This window comes from Theropithecus gelada, chromosome 17 (genome assembly GCF_003255815.1).
Source record: "Theropithecus gelada isolate Dixy chromosome 17, Tgel_1.0, whole genome shotgun sequence".
Lineage (NCBI taxonomy): Eukaryota > Metazoa > Chordata > Mammalia > Primates > Cercopithecidae > Theropithecus > Theropithecus gelada.
Window position 1 is genome coordinate 47,698,280 of NC_037685.1, and position 17,967 is coordinate 47,716,246.

Below are 17,967 nucleotides of genomic sequence, written 5' to 3' on the forward strand. Positions count from 1 at the left end.
TTAGCAAAGAGACTGGCAGAATTTTGCCACTGCTCTAGAGATCTGTGAAACTTTGAACTTGAGAGAGATGATTTAGGGTATCCGGCAGAATAAATTTCTAAGCAGCAAAGTGTTCAAAAGGAAACAGAGCATAAAAGTTTGAAAATTTGCAGCCTGATGATGCAGTAGAAAAGAAACACCCATTTATTAGGGAAAAAATTCAAGACTGCTGCAGAAATTTGCGTAAGTAACAAGGAGCCAAGTGTTAATCACCAAGACAATGGGGAAGATGTCTCCAGGGCATATCAGAGACCTTCACAGCAGCCCCTCTCATCACAGGCAAGGAAGTCTGAGAGGCAAAAATGGTTTTGTGGGCTGAGCCCAGGACCTCACTGCTGTGTGCCGCTGAGGGACTTGGTGTCCTGCACCCCAGCAACTTCAGCCTCATGCAGCTCAAAGAGGCCAAAGGATAGCTTGGGCCTTGCTTCAGAGGGTGCAAACCCCAAGCCTTGGTGGAATACATGTGGTGTTGGGCCTGTGGGTGCTCAGAAGTCAAGAATTGAGGTTTGGGAAACTTAGCCCAGACTTCAGAGAATGTATGGAAACATCTGGATTTCTAGGCAGAAGTTTGCTGCAGGAACAAACCCTGCTAGGGCACTGCAGAAGGGAAATGTGGCGTTGGAGCCTCCACACAGAGTCCCCACTTGTGCACTGCTTAATGGAGCTGTGAGAAGTAGGCCATGTTCCTCCAGACCCCAGAATGGTAGAACCACTGAAAGCTTCCACCACGCACCTGGAAAAGCTGCAGACCCTCAATACCAGCCCATGAAAGCAGCCAGGTGCAGGGCCATACCCAGCAAAGCCACAGGGACAGAGCTACCCAAGGCCATGGGAGCCCACCTCTTGTATCATTGTAACCTGGATGTGAGACATGGAGCAAAGGAGAATCATTATGGAATGTTAAGGTTTAATGACTGCCTTATTGTGTTTTGGACTTGCATGGGACCTGTACCCCTTTGTTTTGGCAAATTTCTCCCATTTGGAATGGGATTATTTAGCCAAAGCCTGTACCCCTAGTGTATCCAGGAGGAAACTAACTTGCTTTCAGTTTTATAGGCTCATAGATGATAGGGACTTGCCTTGACTCAGATAAGACTCTGGACTTGGACTTTTGCATTAATGCTGGAATGAGTAAACACTTTAGGGGACTGTTGGAAAGGCGTGATGTTTGAAATGTAAGGACATGAGGTTTGGGAGGCGCTGGGGCAGAATGATATGTTTTGCCTGTGTCACCACCCAAATACCATCTCGAATTGCAGTTCCCGTAATCCCCACGTGTGATGGGAGGGATCCAGTGGGATGTAATTGAATCATCTGGGTGGTTTGCCCATGCTGTTCTCATGATAGTGAGTGAGTCTCATGAGTTCTGCTGGTTTTATAAGCATCTGGCATTTCCCTGTTGGCACTCATTCTTCCTCCTGCCGCCCTGTGAAGAGGTGACTTCTGCCATGATTGTAAGTTTCCTGAGGCCTCCCCATCCATGTGGAACTGTGAGTGAATTAAACCTCTTTCCTTTATACATAGCCAGTCTCAAGTATGTCCTTATAGCAGCACACAAACAGTGTGCAAATACAGAGAGTCTCTGTAACTATTTCTTTGCGATTATTGTTAGTGGTATATCTTATATAACCTATGATGTAATTAAGTGAGTTAGTGACTTATTTTTGAGATGCAGGTAAAAAGTTCTATGTGTAGAGATTATTTATTAAGAATACAAAACTGTAGGGCTTGATATACACTTAGATATTACCTAGTTTAACTCTTGCATTTTGCAAAGGTGAAGCTGTGACCCAGAGATTTCACAGGCCTTAAAAGTTCAGGTGGCAGCCAACTTGAGGTAAAATCTGATTTAGAATGATGTCTCCATAGTCTTAAGCCAATCTTTTTTCCAACCATAGCTCTCATGGAGTCTGCTAGTGATACTGCAATTAGATTTGAGATATAAAAGGATTATTTCAACTATTTTACTAAATTCAGTTCTTCTAAATATTTATTCTAAAGAAATCTTTATAATTGGTGATCTTTTTTGTATTTCATAAACTATCTTCTTTGTTTGGACCTTGACCAATCTACTCTTTTATTAATCACCCTAGACTCAAAAAAATTGGTATATGCAAACCCTCCCTTTTGTTTATAGAACTCTCTGACAAAGAAGAAAGAAAATACGATTGATAGATGAAGAAAAATACAGAAAATATTTTTATGATATGAGAGTAGATGTAGACAGTGTGGCAGGTGAGTAAGCACACAGGTTCTGTAGCTTAGATCCGACAGACTCAAACCTCAGCTCCAGTAGCACCTGCTGTGTGTCCAGAGCAAGTTCTTCTCCTCTGTGCTCTCAGTTCGCTCATTCATTAAACATATAGACATTATAAAATAATGAACACTTTATAATGTTGTTGTGAAAATGAAGCAAATTTAATACATGTAGAGTGTTTAGAACAGAAGACTATCACATATTAAATGTCATATAATTAATATAATGTTTTGCAGATAGTTCACTCAAATTATAGAAAACAATAGAGAAAGGCCAAGAATGGTGGCTTACGCCTGTAATCCCAGCACTTTGGGAGGCCAAGGCAGGTGGATCACTTGAGGACAGGAGTTTGAGACCAGCCTGGCCTCAGAATTTCATAATGAAACCCCATCTCTAGTAAAAATTAAAATTAAAAAAAAATTAGATCGGCATGGTGGTTCATGCCTGTAGTCCCAGCTATTCAGGAAGCTGAGACAGGAGAATCACTTGAACCTGGGAGACAGAGGTTGCAGTGAGCCAAGATCACACCACTGCACTCCAGCCTGGGTGACAGAGTGAGATTCTGTCTCAAAAAAAAAAATATATATATATATATATATATACATATATAGACACACACACACACACACACACACACACATACACAGACACACCATAATAACTTTTTAAAATATGTGAAGGGGTTTTGTTTCAAAGAAGCATGGAACATATTCTTGGGAACTCTGTGAATGATGAATGAAGTTACAGCAGACAGGCATTGTCCCAGTGGTGCTTGTGGAAGAAAGAAGGTCTCTTTGGAAGTAATATTTTATCATTTGATGGCATTTGTCTTAGTTCATTTTTTGTTGCCTATAACAGGCTGCCTAAAACTGGGTAATTTATAAGAAATGAAAGGTATTTCTTATGGTTCTGGAGGCTGAGAAGTCCAAGGTTGAGGGGTGACATCTTGTGAGTACCTTCTTGCTGAGGGGATTCTCTGCACAGTCCCAAGGTGGCACAGCACATCTCATGATGAGGGGCTGAGAGTGCTAGCTCAGGTCTCTCTTCCTCTTCTTATAAAGCCATCAGTCCCACTCTCATGATAAACCATTAATCCATTAACCCAATAATCTATTAATCCATGAATTGATTAACTTATTCATGGGGACAGAGCCCTCATTACCTAATCACCTCCTAAAGGTTTCACCTCTCAATACTGCCTCACTGGCGACAAATATTCAAATCACAGCAGTATCAAGCAGATCTGGCTATGAAATTTTTATAAGCATTATAAGCCTTTTCTTTTCATAGTAAATTTTTTCCAATTAATAACTACACTATTGAGAAGAACCGTCTACCTTGATCCATGAGCATCCTTCACATTTTTGCTCAGTTTGTCAGACTGCAAGGCGTATGTAGATAGCTACATAGGCAACTGAGTAAATTTAAAGAATCATATTCACTCCCAAAAGAAGGGACTGACTTATTTGCTCCTTGATGCAATGTTTGTTGCTTGCTCAAAAGATACTTGATATATACCTGGCTTTCTCTCCTGTAACAGCACTTTCTCTAGTGTTGGCATCCATTAAGATCCAACTGTATTGTTTTCTTCCTACTTCCCCCTCCTCACTACATGGAACAGAAGACAAATATAACCATAAGAAGACAAATATAAACAGAAGAACTGATACAAACATAAAGCTCTGTGTCTGCCTTGAGTAATAAAGTCTTTTATCTCTTGTCCAGGGAACTCTTGTCTTCTGCAACTAACCATGGAATAGTAACAAACTAACTTATTAGATTGTAAGTAGGGTGAAATCTCAGAAGCTTGACAGTTCTAGACACATACAAACAACAGCTGGTTTTACTGCCTGCTATGGCCATAGTCATGGTGCTACTCCCTTTTTGTGCATTATGTTATTAGTCCTTCACTATAGTCCATTTGCAGTTTGATTTTACAGAATGGCTACATAACTCACCCAAAGTGGTATAACCAGATATCAAACATGGCAGTTTTACTGACTTGAAAATGTATGCCCATACATCTGTACTATGCCATGCTATCTCATATTAATATATGATCCTCTGTCCCCTCACATATGTGCAAGTATTTTCATTGGCTCAAACACTATAAAACATCATCCAGAGTTCAAAATAAGGAAGACTGACCTTGCATTTCTGTAAACTTATTTCTTAATATTCCTGCCTTTCCATCAGGCCTGGCCTATTTGCTAGTCTCTTTTTTTATTCATGCTTTCCTAGGTTCTATGGTTCAGTTGCAAGGCAGGGCATAGAGATGGGCTGCAAAGTGATGAGACTGTGGTGGTTACTGAAAGCAACCCTTCAGCTTATTCTCTTCTTGCTATGTGAAGGTTAATATACAAAATCATTTGTGTATTTATATACTAAAATTCAATAAATGGAAATTGGAATTTTATTTTTATTTACTCATTTGTTTCATTATTTTTTGAGACCAGGTGTCACTCTGTCACTCAGGCTGGAGTGTACCTATGCAATCACAGTTCACTGCAGCCTCGACCTGATGGACCCAAGAGATCCTCCCACCTCAGCCTCCTGAGTAGCTGGGACTACAGGCACGCACCACCACAGCTGGCTAACTTTTTACTTTTTGTAGAGAAGGGGCTCACTGTGTTGCCCAGGCTGGTCTCAATCTCCTGTGTTGCCCAGGCTGGTCTCAATCTCCTGAGTGTAGAAGCAATCCTTCTACACTCAGCCTTGGAATTTTAAAATACATTCATAAAACCATAAAAAAGAATAAATCTAAAAATTATTTGGAAGATTTTCATTCTGAAAGCTAAAACATATTGGTGAGGGAAATTGACAAAGATCAAAATAAAGGTACTTGTTTTCATGCATGACACAAGTTGACATTGTCAGTATTTCAATTCTCACCAAACTGATTTATCAATTGAATGCAATGCTAATCAAAATCACAACAGGTATTTTTGTAAAAATTCACAAACAGATTCAAAATGTATATGAAAATGCTAAAGACTGCCAGATAATTTTCAAAGTGAAAATAAAGTTGGATAACTCACATGACTGGTTTCAAGTCTAAATGAGAAGATATTTGAATCAAGACAGTGTAGTATTGATTTAATAATGAATGATTATATCAATGAATGATAATGAATGATTATATCAATGAAACATTCTGAAGAGTCCCAAAATAAACTCACACAGATATGATCAATTTATTTTTTAAAAATGTGTCCCACTAAATGGAAGTGAAAGTCATTTTTTAAAAAACAATGCTGAAACATTTCGACATCCATATCAGAAAATAATGTACTTCAACTCATATGTAGCACTGTATACAAAAAGCAACTCACAATGGATCGTAGATCAAAGTGTAAAGCTTAAAATTGTACAGATCCTAGAGTAAAACCCAGGAGAAATTTTTGGTGACATTGGGTTAGGAAAGGAACTTAGATAAGTCACAGAAACACAAACTGTAAGAGAATTTTTTTTCTTTGAAACACAATTATGCAAATAAAAGTACAAAGATGCTGAGTGGGAGAGAATATTTGCCAAGAGCTTATCTGATAAATGAGTTGGATACAGAATATATAAAGTCAATAATCTGAAAAAAAAGAAACCAATACAAATAGTCAAAAGATTTGAGCCCACATTTTACCAAAGAAGAGAAACTTTTTATGGAACTACAAAAACTCTAAATAGCAAAAGCTATTTATTTCAGAAGGAGCAAAGTTGAAAGCATCACATCCCCTGATTTCAAACTATATTACAAAGCTATAGTAATCAAAATAGTATGATACTGGCAATAAAACAGACACATAGACCAATGGAACAGAATGGAAAGTGCAGAAATAAACCTAAGCATATATTGTCAACTGATCTTTGACAGGAGTGCCAAGATGCAATGGGGAAAAGAAAGTTAATAGTTGGTACTAGGAAAACTGGATATTCACATACAAAAGAATGAAATTGGACACTTGTCTTACACCATGTAGAAAATTAAGTCAAAATGGATGAAAGAATTAAATATAAAATTTAAAACCATAAACCTCAAAAAAAAAAAAGAAGCTCCTCAACAACTTTTGTGGCAATGAGTTTTATGGATATGACACCAGAAGAAAAAGCACAGATAACAAAAGAAAAAGTAAGTCAGTTACATCAGACTAAAAGGCTTCTGCACAGCAAAGAAAACAATAAAATCAACAAAATGAAAGAGTAGCATGTTTAATGGGAGAAAATAATTGCAAACTGTATACTTAGGTATATACGTGTATGTGCATATGTATGTGCAAATATATATGATTAAGGGATAAATAACTAAAGTACATAATGAACTCACAAAGCTCACTGTAAAAACAACTCTTAGGTTTTTAAAATGAGCAAAGAACCTGAATAGACATTTTTCCAAATAAGTTATACAATTTTGTCCAACAGGTATATGAAAAGATACTCACCATCACTAGTCATCACAGAAATTTAAATTCAAAGCACAACAAGATACCACCTCAAATCTATAAGGATGAAAATTATCCAAAAGACAAGAGGTAACCAGTGTTGGTGAGGGTATAGTGAAAAGGGGCCCCTTGAACACTGTTTGTGGGGATGCAAAGTGGTATAGTCACTACGGAAACAAGTATGGAGTCTCCTCAAAAAATTAAAAAATAGAACTAACACATGATCCAGTATTGTAATTCTGGATATTTTATTCAAAAGAAATGAAATCAAGATCTCAAAGAGGTATGTACCGTCTCATGTTCATTTCAGCATTGTTCACGATAATGATAATATGGAAACAATCTAAGGCCCATGAACAGGTGAAAGGATAAAGAAATTGTGGTATGTATCTACAGAATATTATTCAGCTACCAAAAAAAAAAAAAAAAGAAATTCTATCATTTGCAGTGGATCAACGTGGAAGACATTAGGCCAAGTGAAGTAAGCCAGACACAGAGAGATAAATATTGCATCATCTTGCTTATGTGTGGACTCTTAAAGACCTGAAAATCACAGAAGCAGAGAGTAGAACGGTAGCTGCCAGGTATTGGAGAGTCGGAGCAAGGGAAGGTGTCAGTCATAGAGCACGCACTTTAAATCGTAAGATGAGCAAATTTTGGAGATCTAATGTGATATGTTAATTAATAGAATTGTAGTTTCCTTTACAAAATTTATATCAAATCACCACATTATACACCCGAAATATATTCCATTTTTATTTAATAAGTATTTTAAAATAAGAAAATGAAATTCAAATAAAAATCACAGTGTGAGAAGCCACTAACTCACCTAATAATAATTGACTCCAAGGAACACAAAGGGTCTCTTGGAGGTGATAAAGTATTCTATACATTGCTGGTTATTTTGCTTATGCAACTATGTATATCTGTCGAATCTCATTGAGCTAAACAACAAAGGGTGAATTTTACCGTACGTAAACTAAACCTCAATAAATAGAAGTTGAAAAGAGGCAAAAAAATTGCACTTAGCTCTAGTTAGAATCCCAGTGACTATGGTAGACTACATGAAATAATTATGTTTACATAGATTGCACTTGATTAAATACACATGCATTTCTGCTTATATGGTAACAATTCAGGAGGCACATTTTAAATCTCAGTGATACGATGCAACATTTATCAATTTATTTTCTATTTATTTTTAATGAACATTATAAAATAATGACTGTATTTTGGCAATAAAGTAAATAGAAGAATAAAAAGTTAAGTATCTTTTATTTTTTGGCTTTGTTTGAGCTGTATAGAATTAACAAAAGTTACTCTGCTTGTAATGTTGCAGTACTTAAAGATATTATTGTTTTTAATTCTCATGTTATTATTCCATTACAAACTTGAAATTTTGTCCACGATTTTGTATTTTAAATCCTAAATGAGTAATTTTTAAACTAATTATACAATTACGCCTTTATTCAGTTGTTTGCAATCCATTTTTGCGTTTAAATGTTAAATCTTGTCTAGTTCAGCCATGCATTTCAATCTCAGCACTTAAATTGTTTCTTGATTCATCTATTATCGTCAGATATACATTTGTAAACATTTTCTTCTGGAGTTCAAATAAGTATATATTTTTTCTTTTAAAGTTAAAATTGAAGTTTGGAATTAATTTTTTTAAAATTTACAGATTTCTTATTAATTTTTTTCCTGCAGTTTATAAGAAGTATTTCTTATCTGAATAAAATCACCATCTATAGTCCAACTATCCTGTATTGGTAATTTTCAATTGATAAAACATTAGAAAGAGACTAATTGTAATATTGACTTTTTTTCCTCTAGCAGTCCCCTGGTGTTACCAATTGCCAAGCAAGACAGTTTGTTGGAAAAAGACATTATGTTCAAAGATGCAACGAAAGGTTTGTGTATGCAGCAGTCTCAGGACAGCACCCCCGAAAACCCCACGATGGGCGGTTCCACCAAACCCGAGCAGGTAATCACTCCCTTACTGCATGTCTACCAGTACTTTTTCATATCAAGTCATGTATTAAAATCCAACATATTTCAAAAACAAGTGTGCACTAATTTATATTCAAAGACAAATTAATGCCTAGATTAATATTTTGCTTGCAGTTTTCATAAACAATTAGTGCATTCTGCTGATCAACACGCATAATTGCTATTGTGCTTTACAATTTGAATTTTGGTGTTGACTTATATACCAGGAATGTAAACTCAGCCAGCTCATTACTTCTTGAATATTTCCAATTGAGTCATTTGTCATTATTTTGATTTTTATGTATTCTGTGTTTTTTGGTTTATTTCAATGATCCAAATATTTTACGAACAAGAAGGGAAAACCAGTCACTGAATCATTTATTCTTAAAAGTAACGGTGGTCATGCATTGCATGTGTATTTGTGTGTGTCTGTGTGTTTACGTTGCGTGTGTGTGTGTTTGCGTGTGCATATGTGTCCTTGTCTGGTGCCCAAGTTATGAGAGGTAATTTTGGATTCGAAGTGGGAGAGGGGAATGAGCTTGGAGTTATGGAAATTAATGTTTTTATTATGGCCACAGAAATAAATGATTTTTGTATATTTCTGTTTTATAAGTGGCAGAATAACTTGCATCCTTGAAAATAGCCTTCTTCAGTGTATCTATTTTTTAATATCTTATAGATATTTTAGCCAGGTTTCCTAAAGATCTTCTTAAAATTTAATTTTAATTTTAGTAATTTTTGTTATTTCAAGTAACTAAAGCAGATAAGCAAAACATTTGAAACACTTTTAAATTTTAGCAGGTGTATTCATCGGCTCAAGCTGCCATGACAAAACACCGCAGTCTGGGTGGCTTCGACAACAGAAATGCATTTCTCACAGTCGTGGAGGCATTTGGATTCTGAGGGTCCAAGGTCAAGGTGCAGGTTGACTAAAGGTGCAGGGCACCTTCCCACTGCTGTGTCCTTGCAGGGTGGACAGAAGGAGGCAGGGAGAATGGGAAGGAGGGAGAGGCAGGGAGGAGCAGGGAGAGGACACTCTCTGGAGTAATCTTGTGGGATCAAGATCCCACCCTTATGATTTCATTTAACCTAAATCACTTCCTTATAGGCTCTATCTCCAAATACAGTTGCATTAGGGATGGGGGCTTCCACATATGAATTTGGAGAAATACAGTGAGTCCACAGTACTAGACAAATCAAAGGTTAGGTAAAATTTAAGAGAGAATATGTATATATTTTCTGAGACAGAACATTGCTGTGTCACTCAGGCTGGAGTGCAGTGTCACAGTCATGGCTCATTGCAGCCTCAGCCTCACAGGCTCTACTGATCCTTCTGCCTCCGCTTCCAGATAGCTAGGACTAGGGTGTGTGCCACCATGCTCGGACATTTTTTTTCTGTGTGTGTTTTTTTCTTTTTTTAAGAGGTAGGGTCTCACTGTGTTGCCCAGGTTGATCTTGATTTCCTGGGCTCAGGTGATCCTCCCACCTCAGCCTCCCAAAGTGCTTGGATTATAGGTGTGAACCACCGCACCTGGCAAAATATTCTTAACTTTCTTAAGGATCCTATTAACTTCTTTTGACATTCCACGTGTTTCTGAGTCATGTAATTTGTGTACTTTAATGTCTGATATAACTTTCCATTTCCAGTTATGATTTAATACTGTTCTGTAATTAGTATCCTGTATAGAGGAAAAATAACTATTAATTAACTAGTGTCTAACACCCTTTTACTCCTCATACATTTTAACACTTACGCCCGTAAATTTAGTAATCTAAAAGCTTGCTTTTGTTTTCGTTACAGATATTTAAGACTCAAATTAGTTTGCAGTGAGTGTTGAGGAAACAAATTTCTGAGTTATTTTACAACAGTTGAAACTCAAGAATGAGTTCTGTTTCCTGTTTCTTTTCATGGGCAGCCACTTTGAGTAAAGTCTTATGGGCTGCTTTCTCGTGTTATATATAAAACCATTACTGCTCACCTTTAGATTTAACAAAGTTTGTATATATATATATGTGTGTGTGTGTGTGTGTGTATATTCATGTATTTCCTTTTGGGAGGGGAAATATTTCATTTTTTCAATAGCTTGTTTATTGATTAAAATATTACATCATAGGATTCTAGTAGAATAGGTATGTGAGCAAAAAATTGAGTATGACCAACAATTGAATATTATTTTTAAACTTACGGAGTTATTTTCCTCATACCTTAATTTGTTACTAAGAATGGGAAAATTAATGTTATTCATTATATGACCTAGAGAAATTAAAGATTACTTTGAAATGTAGTTTTGTTTTTACGGGCATTGTTTTGAAGTATTTTTTCTTAATTCATTTATAGAAATGTATGGAAAATCTCAGGCGAATTGATTTCCTACTGTTCAAATTAACTAACATTCAAAAACTTTTGAATGCAATTAGTGATATGGCATGACTTTTAGTCAACGTGTATATGTGAAATTATTGTACATTTCTATTAATTTGCTTTCAAGCTGTGTTAATTAGGTGTTTGAGTTTAGCAGTAGTAAGTACAATGATACTTATTTATTTAAAGAAGAGCAAACTAGGTCAACCGTTTCATCAGAGTACTGAGATTTCTCCCTCTGTGAAGTTAAAACAATTTATGATTAGCAGATTGATTGCTTTTTAAGTGGTAATTTAATAAGATGTTTCTAAAAGACATAAAATATTCTTCAAATATAAGACATTCAGGACATAAGAATATCAAGTGTAATCTTCATAGGCTAACTTTTCTGTTTTAATGTAGACTTTTTATAATTGTATCCTAGACATAAAAAGTAATTGTAACCATGTTCTATTTATGGGTTAATAGAGAGGGAACGGTGGCTACCCAGCTTTATGCTCCTGTGTGATCTAATATTCACCCGGTAATATGCCGTACATGTATACATGCCATCATGTTCTCCTATGTTCTTGCCCACAGTTTTCTCCAGGGAAGAGCAGCGTGATAAACTGAATGGATTATATATTCACATTTCATAGGAAAGCTTTCCAAAATACTTTTCAAAGCCATAAAGCTCTGATTAACATTTTAGAGATAAATACATCATGTGGAAAAATTTTAAAAACTTAAAATAAAAACTACTTTGCATCTGTCTTTCCAGATTTTTACAAAGTGTAGGTCTTATCAAATGGTAACTGTGTAAATGAATATTAAAGACATGATTTGACATTTTATTTTTTTAAATTTCCGAGAATCACTAAAATTAACATTTGTTTTTATATTATCTCTGAGAACTCAGAATGTTTCGTAAGTGGCGTATAATGTGCAAGACTTCCTTCTCTTCCCTTTCCCTCCTCGTTTCCTTTCCCATCCCATCCCTCCCTGACCTGCTGGGTTTTTTCATTTCTTTTCTTGGTTCCCTAATTTCTTATTTTCCGTCTTTCCTCCCTCTCTTCTTTCAGACATTTTTACTTCAATTAGGTTTAAGGTTGAAATTGAAGTCAAGTGATTATTACGTTCAGTGAAGCCATGATAGCCTGGGGTAGAGAGAAGCGGGAAAGAAGCACGCAGCTTTGCTGTGGTTCAGGTCTGCAGCTCGGGAACTCTGTGGAAGTCCCATAGCCTTGCTGAGCCTCAAGTGTGAAATGGGTACATAGGACCAGCCTTGTATGGTTGTTATGACGATGACAGTAGATGGATGTATTATTCGTATTGTTATTATCGTATAGACTGGCTGTATGTGACTGACAGGAATTACATACTCTGGTTTTGCCAGAGCGGTAACGTCTTCTACTCCCTGCAGGGATCTGGTCTGAATTCACGTAGTTCCGGCCGGGCGCGGTGGCTCAAGCCTGTAATCTCAGCACTTTGGGAGGCCGAGACGGGTGGATCACGAGGTCAGGAGATCGAGACCATCCTGGTTAACACGGTGAAACCCCGTCTCTACTAAAAAATACAAAAAACTAGCCGGGCGAAGTGGCGGGCGCCTGTAGTCCCAGCTACTCAGGAGGCTGAGGCAGGAGAATGGCGGGAACCCGGGAGGCGGAGCTTGCAGTGAGCTGAGATCCGGCCACTGCACTCCAGCCTGGGCGACAGAGCCAGACTCAGTCTCAAAATAAATAAATAAATAAATAAATAAATAAATAAATTCACGTAGTTCCAGTCAGCATATCCACAGGACTTTATACTCTTCAGTGTAAATATAGATGATTTTAGAAAATAATAATGCAAAATAGTGTGTTATGTTGGTTAACATTTCAAAGCTTAGAAATGCTTTCAGCTGCATTATCTTAATCCTCAAAATGTCACTGTGAGCAGGTTATTAACTGCTTTCACTACATAACTTAAACTCAAGCTTCAAACTGAGTTTCAAGCTGACCAAACTTAAACTCAAGAAAGTTGAGCAGGCTGGGAGCGGTGGCTTACTCCAGTGATCCCAGCACTTTTAGAGGCCAAGGTGGGAGGATTGCTTGAGGCCAGCAGTTCAAGACCAGCCTGGGCAACATGGAAAAACCTCATCTCTACAAAATATTTAAAACTTAGCAGGGCATGGTGGCGCACACCTGTGGTCACACCCGCTCAGCAGGCTGAGGTGGGAGGATTGCTTGAGGTCGGCAGTTCAAGACCAGCCTGGGCAACATAGCAAAACCCCATCTCTACAAAATATTTAAAACTTAGCAGGGCATGATGGCACAGGGCATGGTGGCTCACACCTGTGGTCCCACCAACTCAGGAGGCTGAGGTGGGAGGATTGCTTGAGCTCAAAAGTTGGAGGCTGCAGTGAGCTAGGATGTCATCACTGCACTCCAGCATGGGCTACAGAGTGTGACCCTTTTCTTGACCAAAAAGTTAAACAAGTTGTCTAGAATCACAAATGTTTCTTTTATTTTGTATCCAGTGCTCTTCTAGTGGCACCACAGCAGGCTTCTAAGATTCGCTAAAACTTTCTTCCTGTAGTCCACAGAGACGCAAGCATGTAGATCTGCACCCAGGGAAAGGGAAAGGGAAAGGACCTGGTAGACTTCACTATTTAAGAAACCTTGGCAGAATAACAAAAGGAGGGCAAAACTACACAGGACTGTCCAGGCATGGCATGGGTGGAAGCCTTGGGAAGCGAAGTAAAGTATGTGTCATGCGATCACCCTTTCTTAATCTGGTCATTCCGGTCCACACAGCTTCTTTTTTTTTTTTTTCTTTTTTCTTTTCTCTTTCTGAGATGGCGTCTCACTCTGTCGCCCAGGCTGGAGTACAATGGTGCCATCTCAGCTCACTGCAACCTCCGCCTCCTAGGTTCAAGCGATTCTCCTGCCTGAGCCTTCAGAGTAGCTGGGATTACAGGTGCCTGCCACCACACACAGCTAATTTGTGTATTTTTAGCAGAGATGGGGTTTCACCATGTTAATCAGGCTGGTCTCAAACTCCCTGACCTCAGGTGATCTGCCTGCCTCGGCCTCCCAAAGTGCTGGGATTACAGGCGTGAGCCACTGTACCCGTCCAACAACACATAGTCTTTTTTTTTTTTTTTAATTTTCTCCTTTTTTTTTTTTTTTTTTTACTTATCCATACTGGGTTGTTTGCCCCTAGACTGCCTTCCTCCAAATCCTGTGACCCTGATCCCACAAGTCAGATTATTTCTGTTGCCCCTTGGGCTTCTACTCCCTGGACATGTATTACCAGCCTCCCAGAGAGAAATCACAAACAAGCAAACACAAGACAACATGGTAAAGCCCACGGTTCCCAAAACAGCGTCCACACAATGGAGACGAGGGATCAGCAAATTCAGAATACTTTCAAAACTTAAATTAGCTTTGGATCGCAAAACATTTCTCAAAGTGTTTCCCCTAAATTCTTCCTTGATTTCTAAAGTATGTCTGTCTTGCGTTTTAGATCTCTCCTTTTGGAAATATATATAATAAAAACCATAGTGGTCAGTTTTGGAGAGGATAGGCAATAGTTTGTACTTATCTGGTGATTATTATTATAATTATTTGGCAGACATTGGTAGTGCCTACTTTTCAGCCTACAAATGCAACATAAAAACATTCACAGACATACTTTTTATTTTTCTTTCTACTTATCAGCTGTCACAATGCTTTTGAAATCTATAAAGAATGTGCTCCTTTGATAGCCTTGGTTAAGATTATCAAAGCTTCCTTTCGGGTCATTTTGGAATCTTGATGTGAGAAATGCAAGGAACTGTTCCCTTGATCTACTGTCACACTGGATCTGCCCCTCTGTGTAACTATAAACAGGCTAGGGAGTAGTCACATTTTTACTGTCAGCCTAGTACACTTTCTGACCCATGTAACAGCTGTGCCACTGAAGACGAGAATCCACAGGAATACCAATGAGATGTCTGTGATAGCTCTTCCAGGCTTGCTGGAACAAATGCAGAACTTCTGTTAGTACTATTCATGTTTTTGCTAAATGTGCACACAGAAATTTGCATTGAAATTGTTAGCATCGTGACTGTAAGAGGGATCTTATTATCTTAGCATAAATCATTACTCCTGAAGAAAATACAAATCTTGCTCTTGATTTTCTTCCTTTTTATGATTTCTTTGGGAGTTGAAGATGTATGCTAACTTGCTGGAGAGTTTTGCCTTCTTTTTGCATGACTCAAAGTTATTGCAATCATTTACTGATTTACATCAAATTAGGTACATGTATGAATATGCATATGGATTAATTTTCGTACATGCATTCATGCATGCCTACATCACTTTTGGGGTTGTCTATATGTGTGCGTAAGTTTATGTACTTTGGAGAAACGTTGCAAAGATATTTAAAAGAAAATATATTTACATCCATCCCTAAATTGATGGTGAAAGTTCCCTTTCATGTGTCTCTCAACATAAGGACTTTTGCCACAAGTTATTTCACCTCTAGAAAATATATTCTTACCTAATTGCACATGTTTTCTAGATTCCTTTTATATCCAAGGGCAACCATTCCAGTCTGTGATCCTGGAATGCAGTAAAATTATCCATCTTTATAAGGAAATCTTCAGTCTTGTCTAAATTAATTCTAGTTAGGAAATCAAGTGCAATTTAGTTGCATACAGTTGCATATGGCAGCTTCTCTTTTTCTTAAATTAATCAAAGTCCAATCCATTCCTCTGTGGCCTCTTCCTTGGGTCCCCTTTTTCTAGAGCTTGCTGGCTGGTCTCACCACTCCGCCTTTTCTCTGCTGCAGCTGCCGGTGTGTCGTCTTAGCACTGTGAAACTGGTCTTGCGGTCCCCATGCTCAGTCCCCTCCATGACTTTCACTAATTCCTGGAATGAAGCAGCTCTTCCTCATGGCCCAGGAAGCTTTTCCAGCTCCTTCAATATCCCCTGCTGCTGCCTTCTCCCACCTCCTCCACACCAGGGCAGATTCTGGGGTCTCCCACACACCCATCTCCTCCCGACCTTACAGCCCTCACCATGTCCTTCCCTCTCCCTGAGACATCTCGCCCCACATCCCACAGGACTGCTTTTTAAAATGATGTCCAATTTCAACATCAACGTGACCTCTTCAAAGAGGACTTCTCGGATCATCTAAAGTAAAATTTTTCTCTTTTCAAAGCATCCTGTTTTTCCCCTCACATACATTTTGTACTTGTAATTTCTTATTTTTGTCCTAACTTCTCCCCCGCAGAGGGGAGGTCACAAACATCATTCCTTTTTTCCTCTTTGTGCTAAACCTCTAGCACAATGGCCGACAAAGAAGGTGAGCAGGGGAAATTTGGCCCATTATTGAATAGATGTCATCAGATGTTTCCATTATCCACTGGAATTTCTCCTGTTCCCCAGTGGTTATCATGCCAGCTTTTGCTTCTGACTTATCAGCTGTGTGACCCTAGAAAAAGTTCATGTCCTCTCTGGGCCTCAAGTTTTTCATCCATTAAATAATGATGCTATAATAATGAATGCCAAAATGTTTTAAAATGTTATTCAGCAGAAGAACCTTCCTCAGAAAGAAATATGTGAACGAGAACTCTGATTCCTAAAGCAAAGGAAAGCTGAGCATCTTTGCTGAGAACAGCGCGGACAGCCCCAGGGCCCTCCGCACTCACTCGTATCCCTCCCTCCCCCAGCCCCAAGGGAAGCTGGTAGGAAGTTACATGGTCTCCGTGGCCCCTAGATGTGTTACTAAGGGCACTAATGAGGCACACTTAGCTGCAGAGGAGGCACCGGGCCAAATTCCCCTCATTTTTTTAATTCCCTCAGCCACTCTATGAAGCATATACTATCTTTCATCACATAGAGAATGAAAAGCAACTTCATGATGTTAAGATAGAAAACTATTCAAGAACTCACAGATTGGAAGATGTACAACTGGGGTTTAAACACTGTTGTTCAACCCGCTGAATACAAATAATTGATGTTTCAGAGGTAGATGAGCTCGCATTTTCTAACATTCGAAGTAGGGAAGCTCAAATTAATGTCTGAGATATTTACTTGAATTTGCGTGACCGATGAAAGCAGAATTAAAAACTGCCTGGATCAAGACCACCAGTTCCTTGTCTAAGGGCTATGCCGAAGGCAGCGTGGCTTCTTCTATTGTCACGCCTCTCTCTGAGACCTGTCAGTCTAGGTAGCGCTTGGTGCCTATGAGACTCCGCAAAGTGGAACTCAGTGTATAATGTTAAAAAGTTGATATCAAACAATTTCAAAATTGTTTTGACAACCCAGGAAACACCAGCATAGCTGGAACATTATGACTTCTATTTTTATCAACAAAAAGTACCAGTGTTTGGATGCAACTCTTGAAAGATTCAAGTAGATAATTCTGACACATCAAAGCCTTAAAGCTATGCCTCTAACCCAACATTAAATAACTAATTTTAGTAAAACTATATTGTATGCTTAGCGGAGGTTAATGCTGAAAGATATTTGGAAATATGTTTCCTTTAAAAGTTGCAAAGTAGTTAAAACAATGAACTCAGGGTGTTTGAGTTTGTGCATCTTGGTGGGGAGGGATACAGGCTTGTTGTTGATATTTCTGAAATCTAGATTTTTTTTTTTTTTTCTAGACAGGGCCTAGCCCTGTCACCCAGGCTGGAGTGTAGTGGCACTATCATGGCTCACTGCAGCCTCAAACCCAAACCCCTAGGTTTAAATAATCCTCTCCCCTCAACCTCCCAAGTGACTGGGACTACAGGGCACATCACCATGCCCAGCTAATGGAATATTTTACAAATTAGTTTTTAGTAAACATGCATCTATTGCAATATTGTGTTTCCTGCTTATAGAAATGGTTTGAACTCCAGTGCCACAAAGCTTGCTGCCATGCCACCAGTCTAA

At 38.2% G+C, this 17,967-nt stretch overlaps 1 protein-coding gene across 3 annotated transcripts in view; it reads left to right on the top strand.

Moving 5' to 3' along the window:
* MYO16 (myosin XVI) overlaps nt 1–17,967 on the top strand; it is a 702,327-nt gene that overhangs the window by 328,816 nt on the left and 355,544 nt on the right. For all 3 annotated transcript variants that reach the window (XM_025364355.1, XM_025364354.1, XM_025364353.1), the window contains exon 10: nt 8,563–8,713. In XM_025364355.1, coding sequence (XP_025220140.1) covers nt 8,563–8,713 — 151 coding nt within the window. The remainder of the gene's footprint in view (nt 1–8,562; nt 8,714–17,967) is intronic.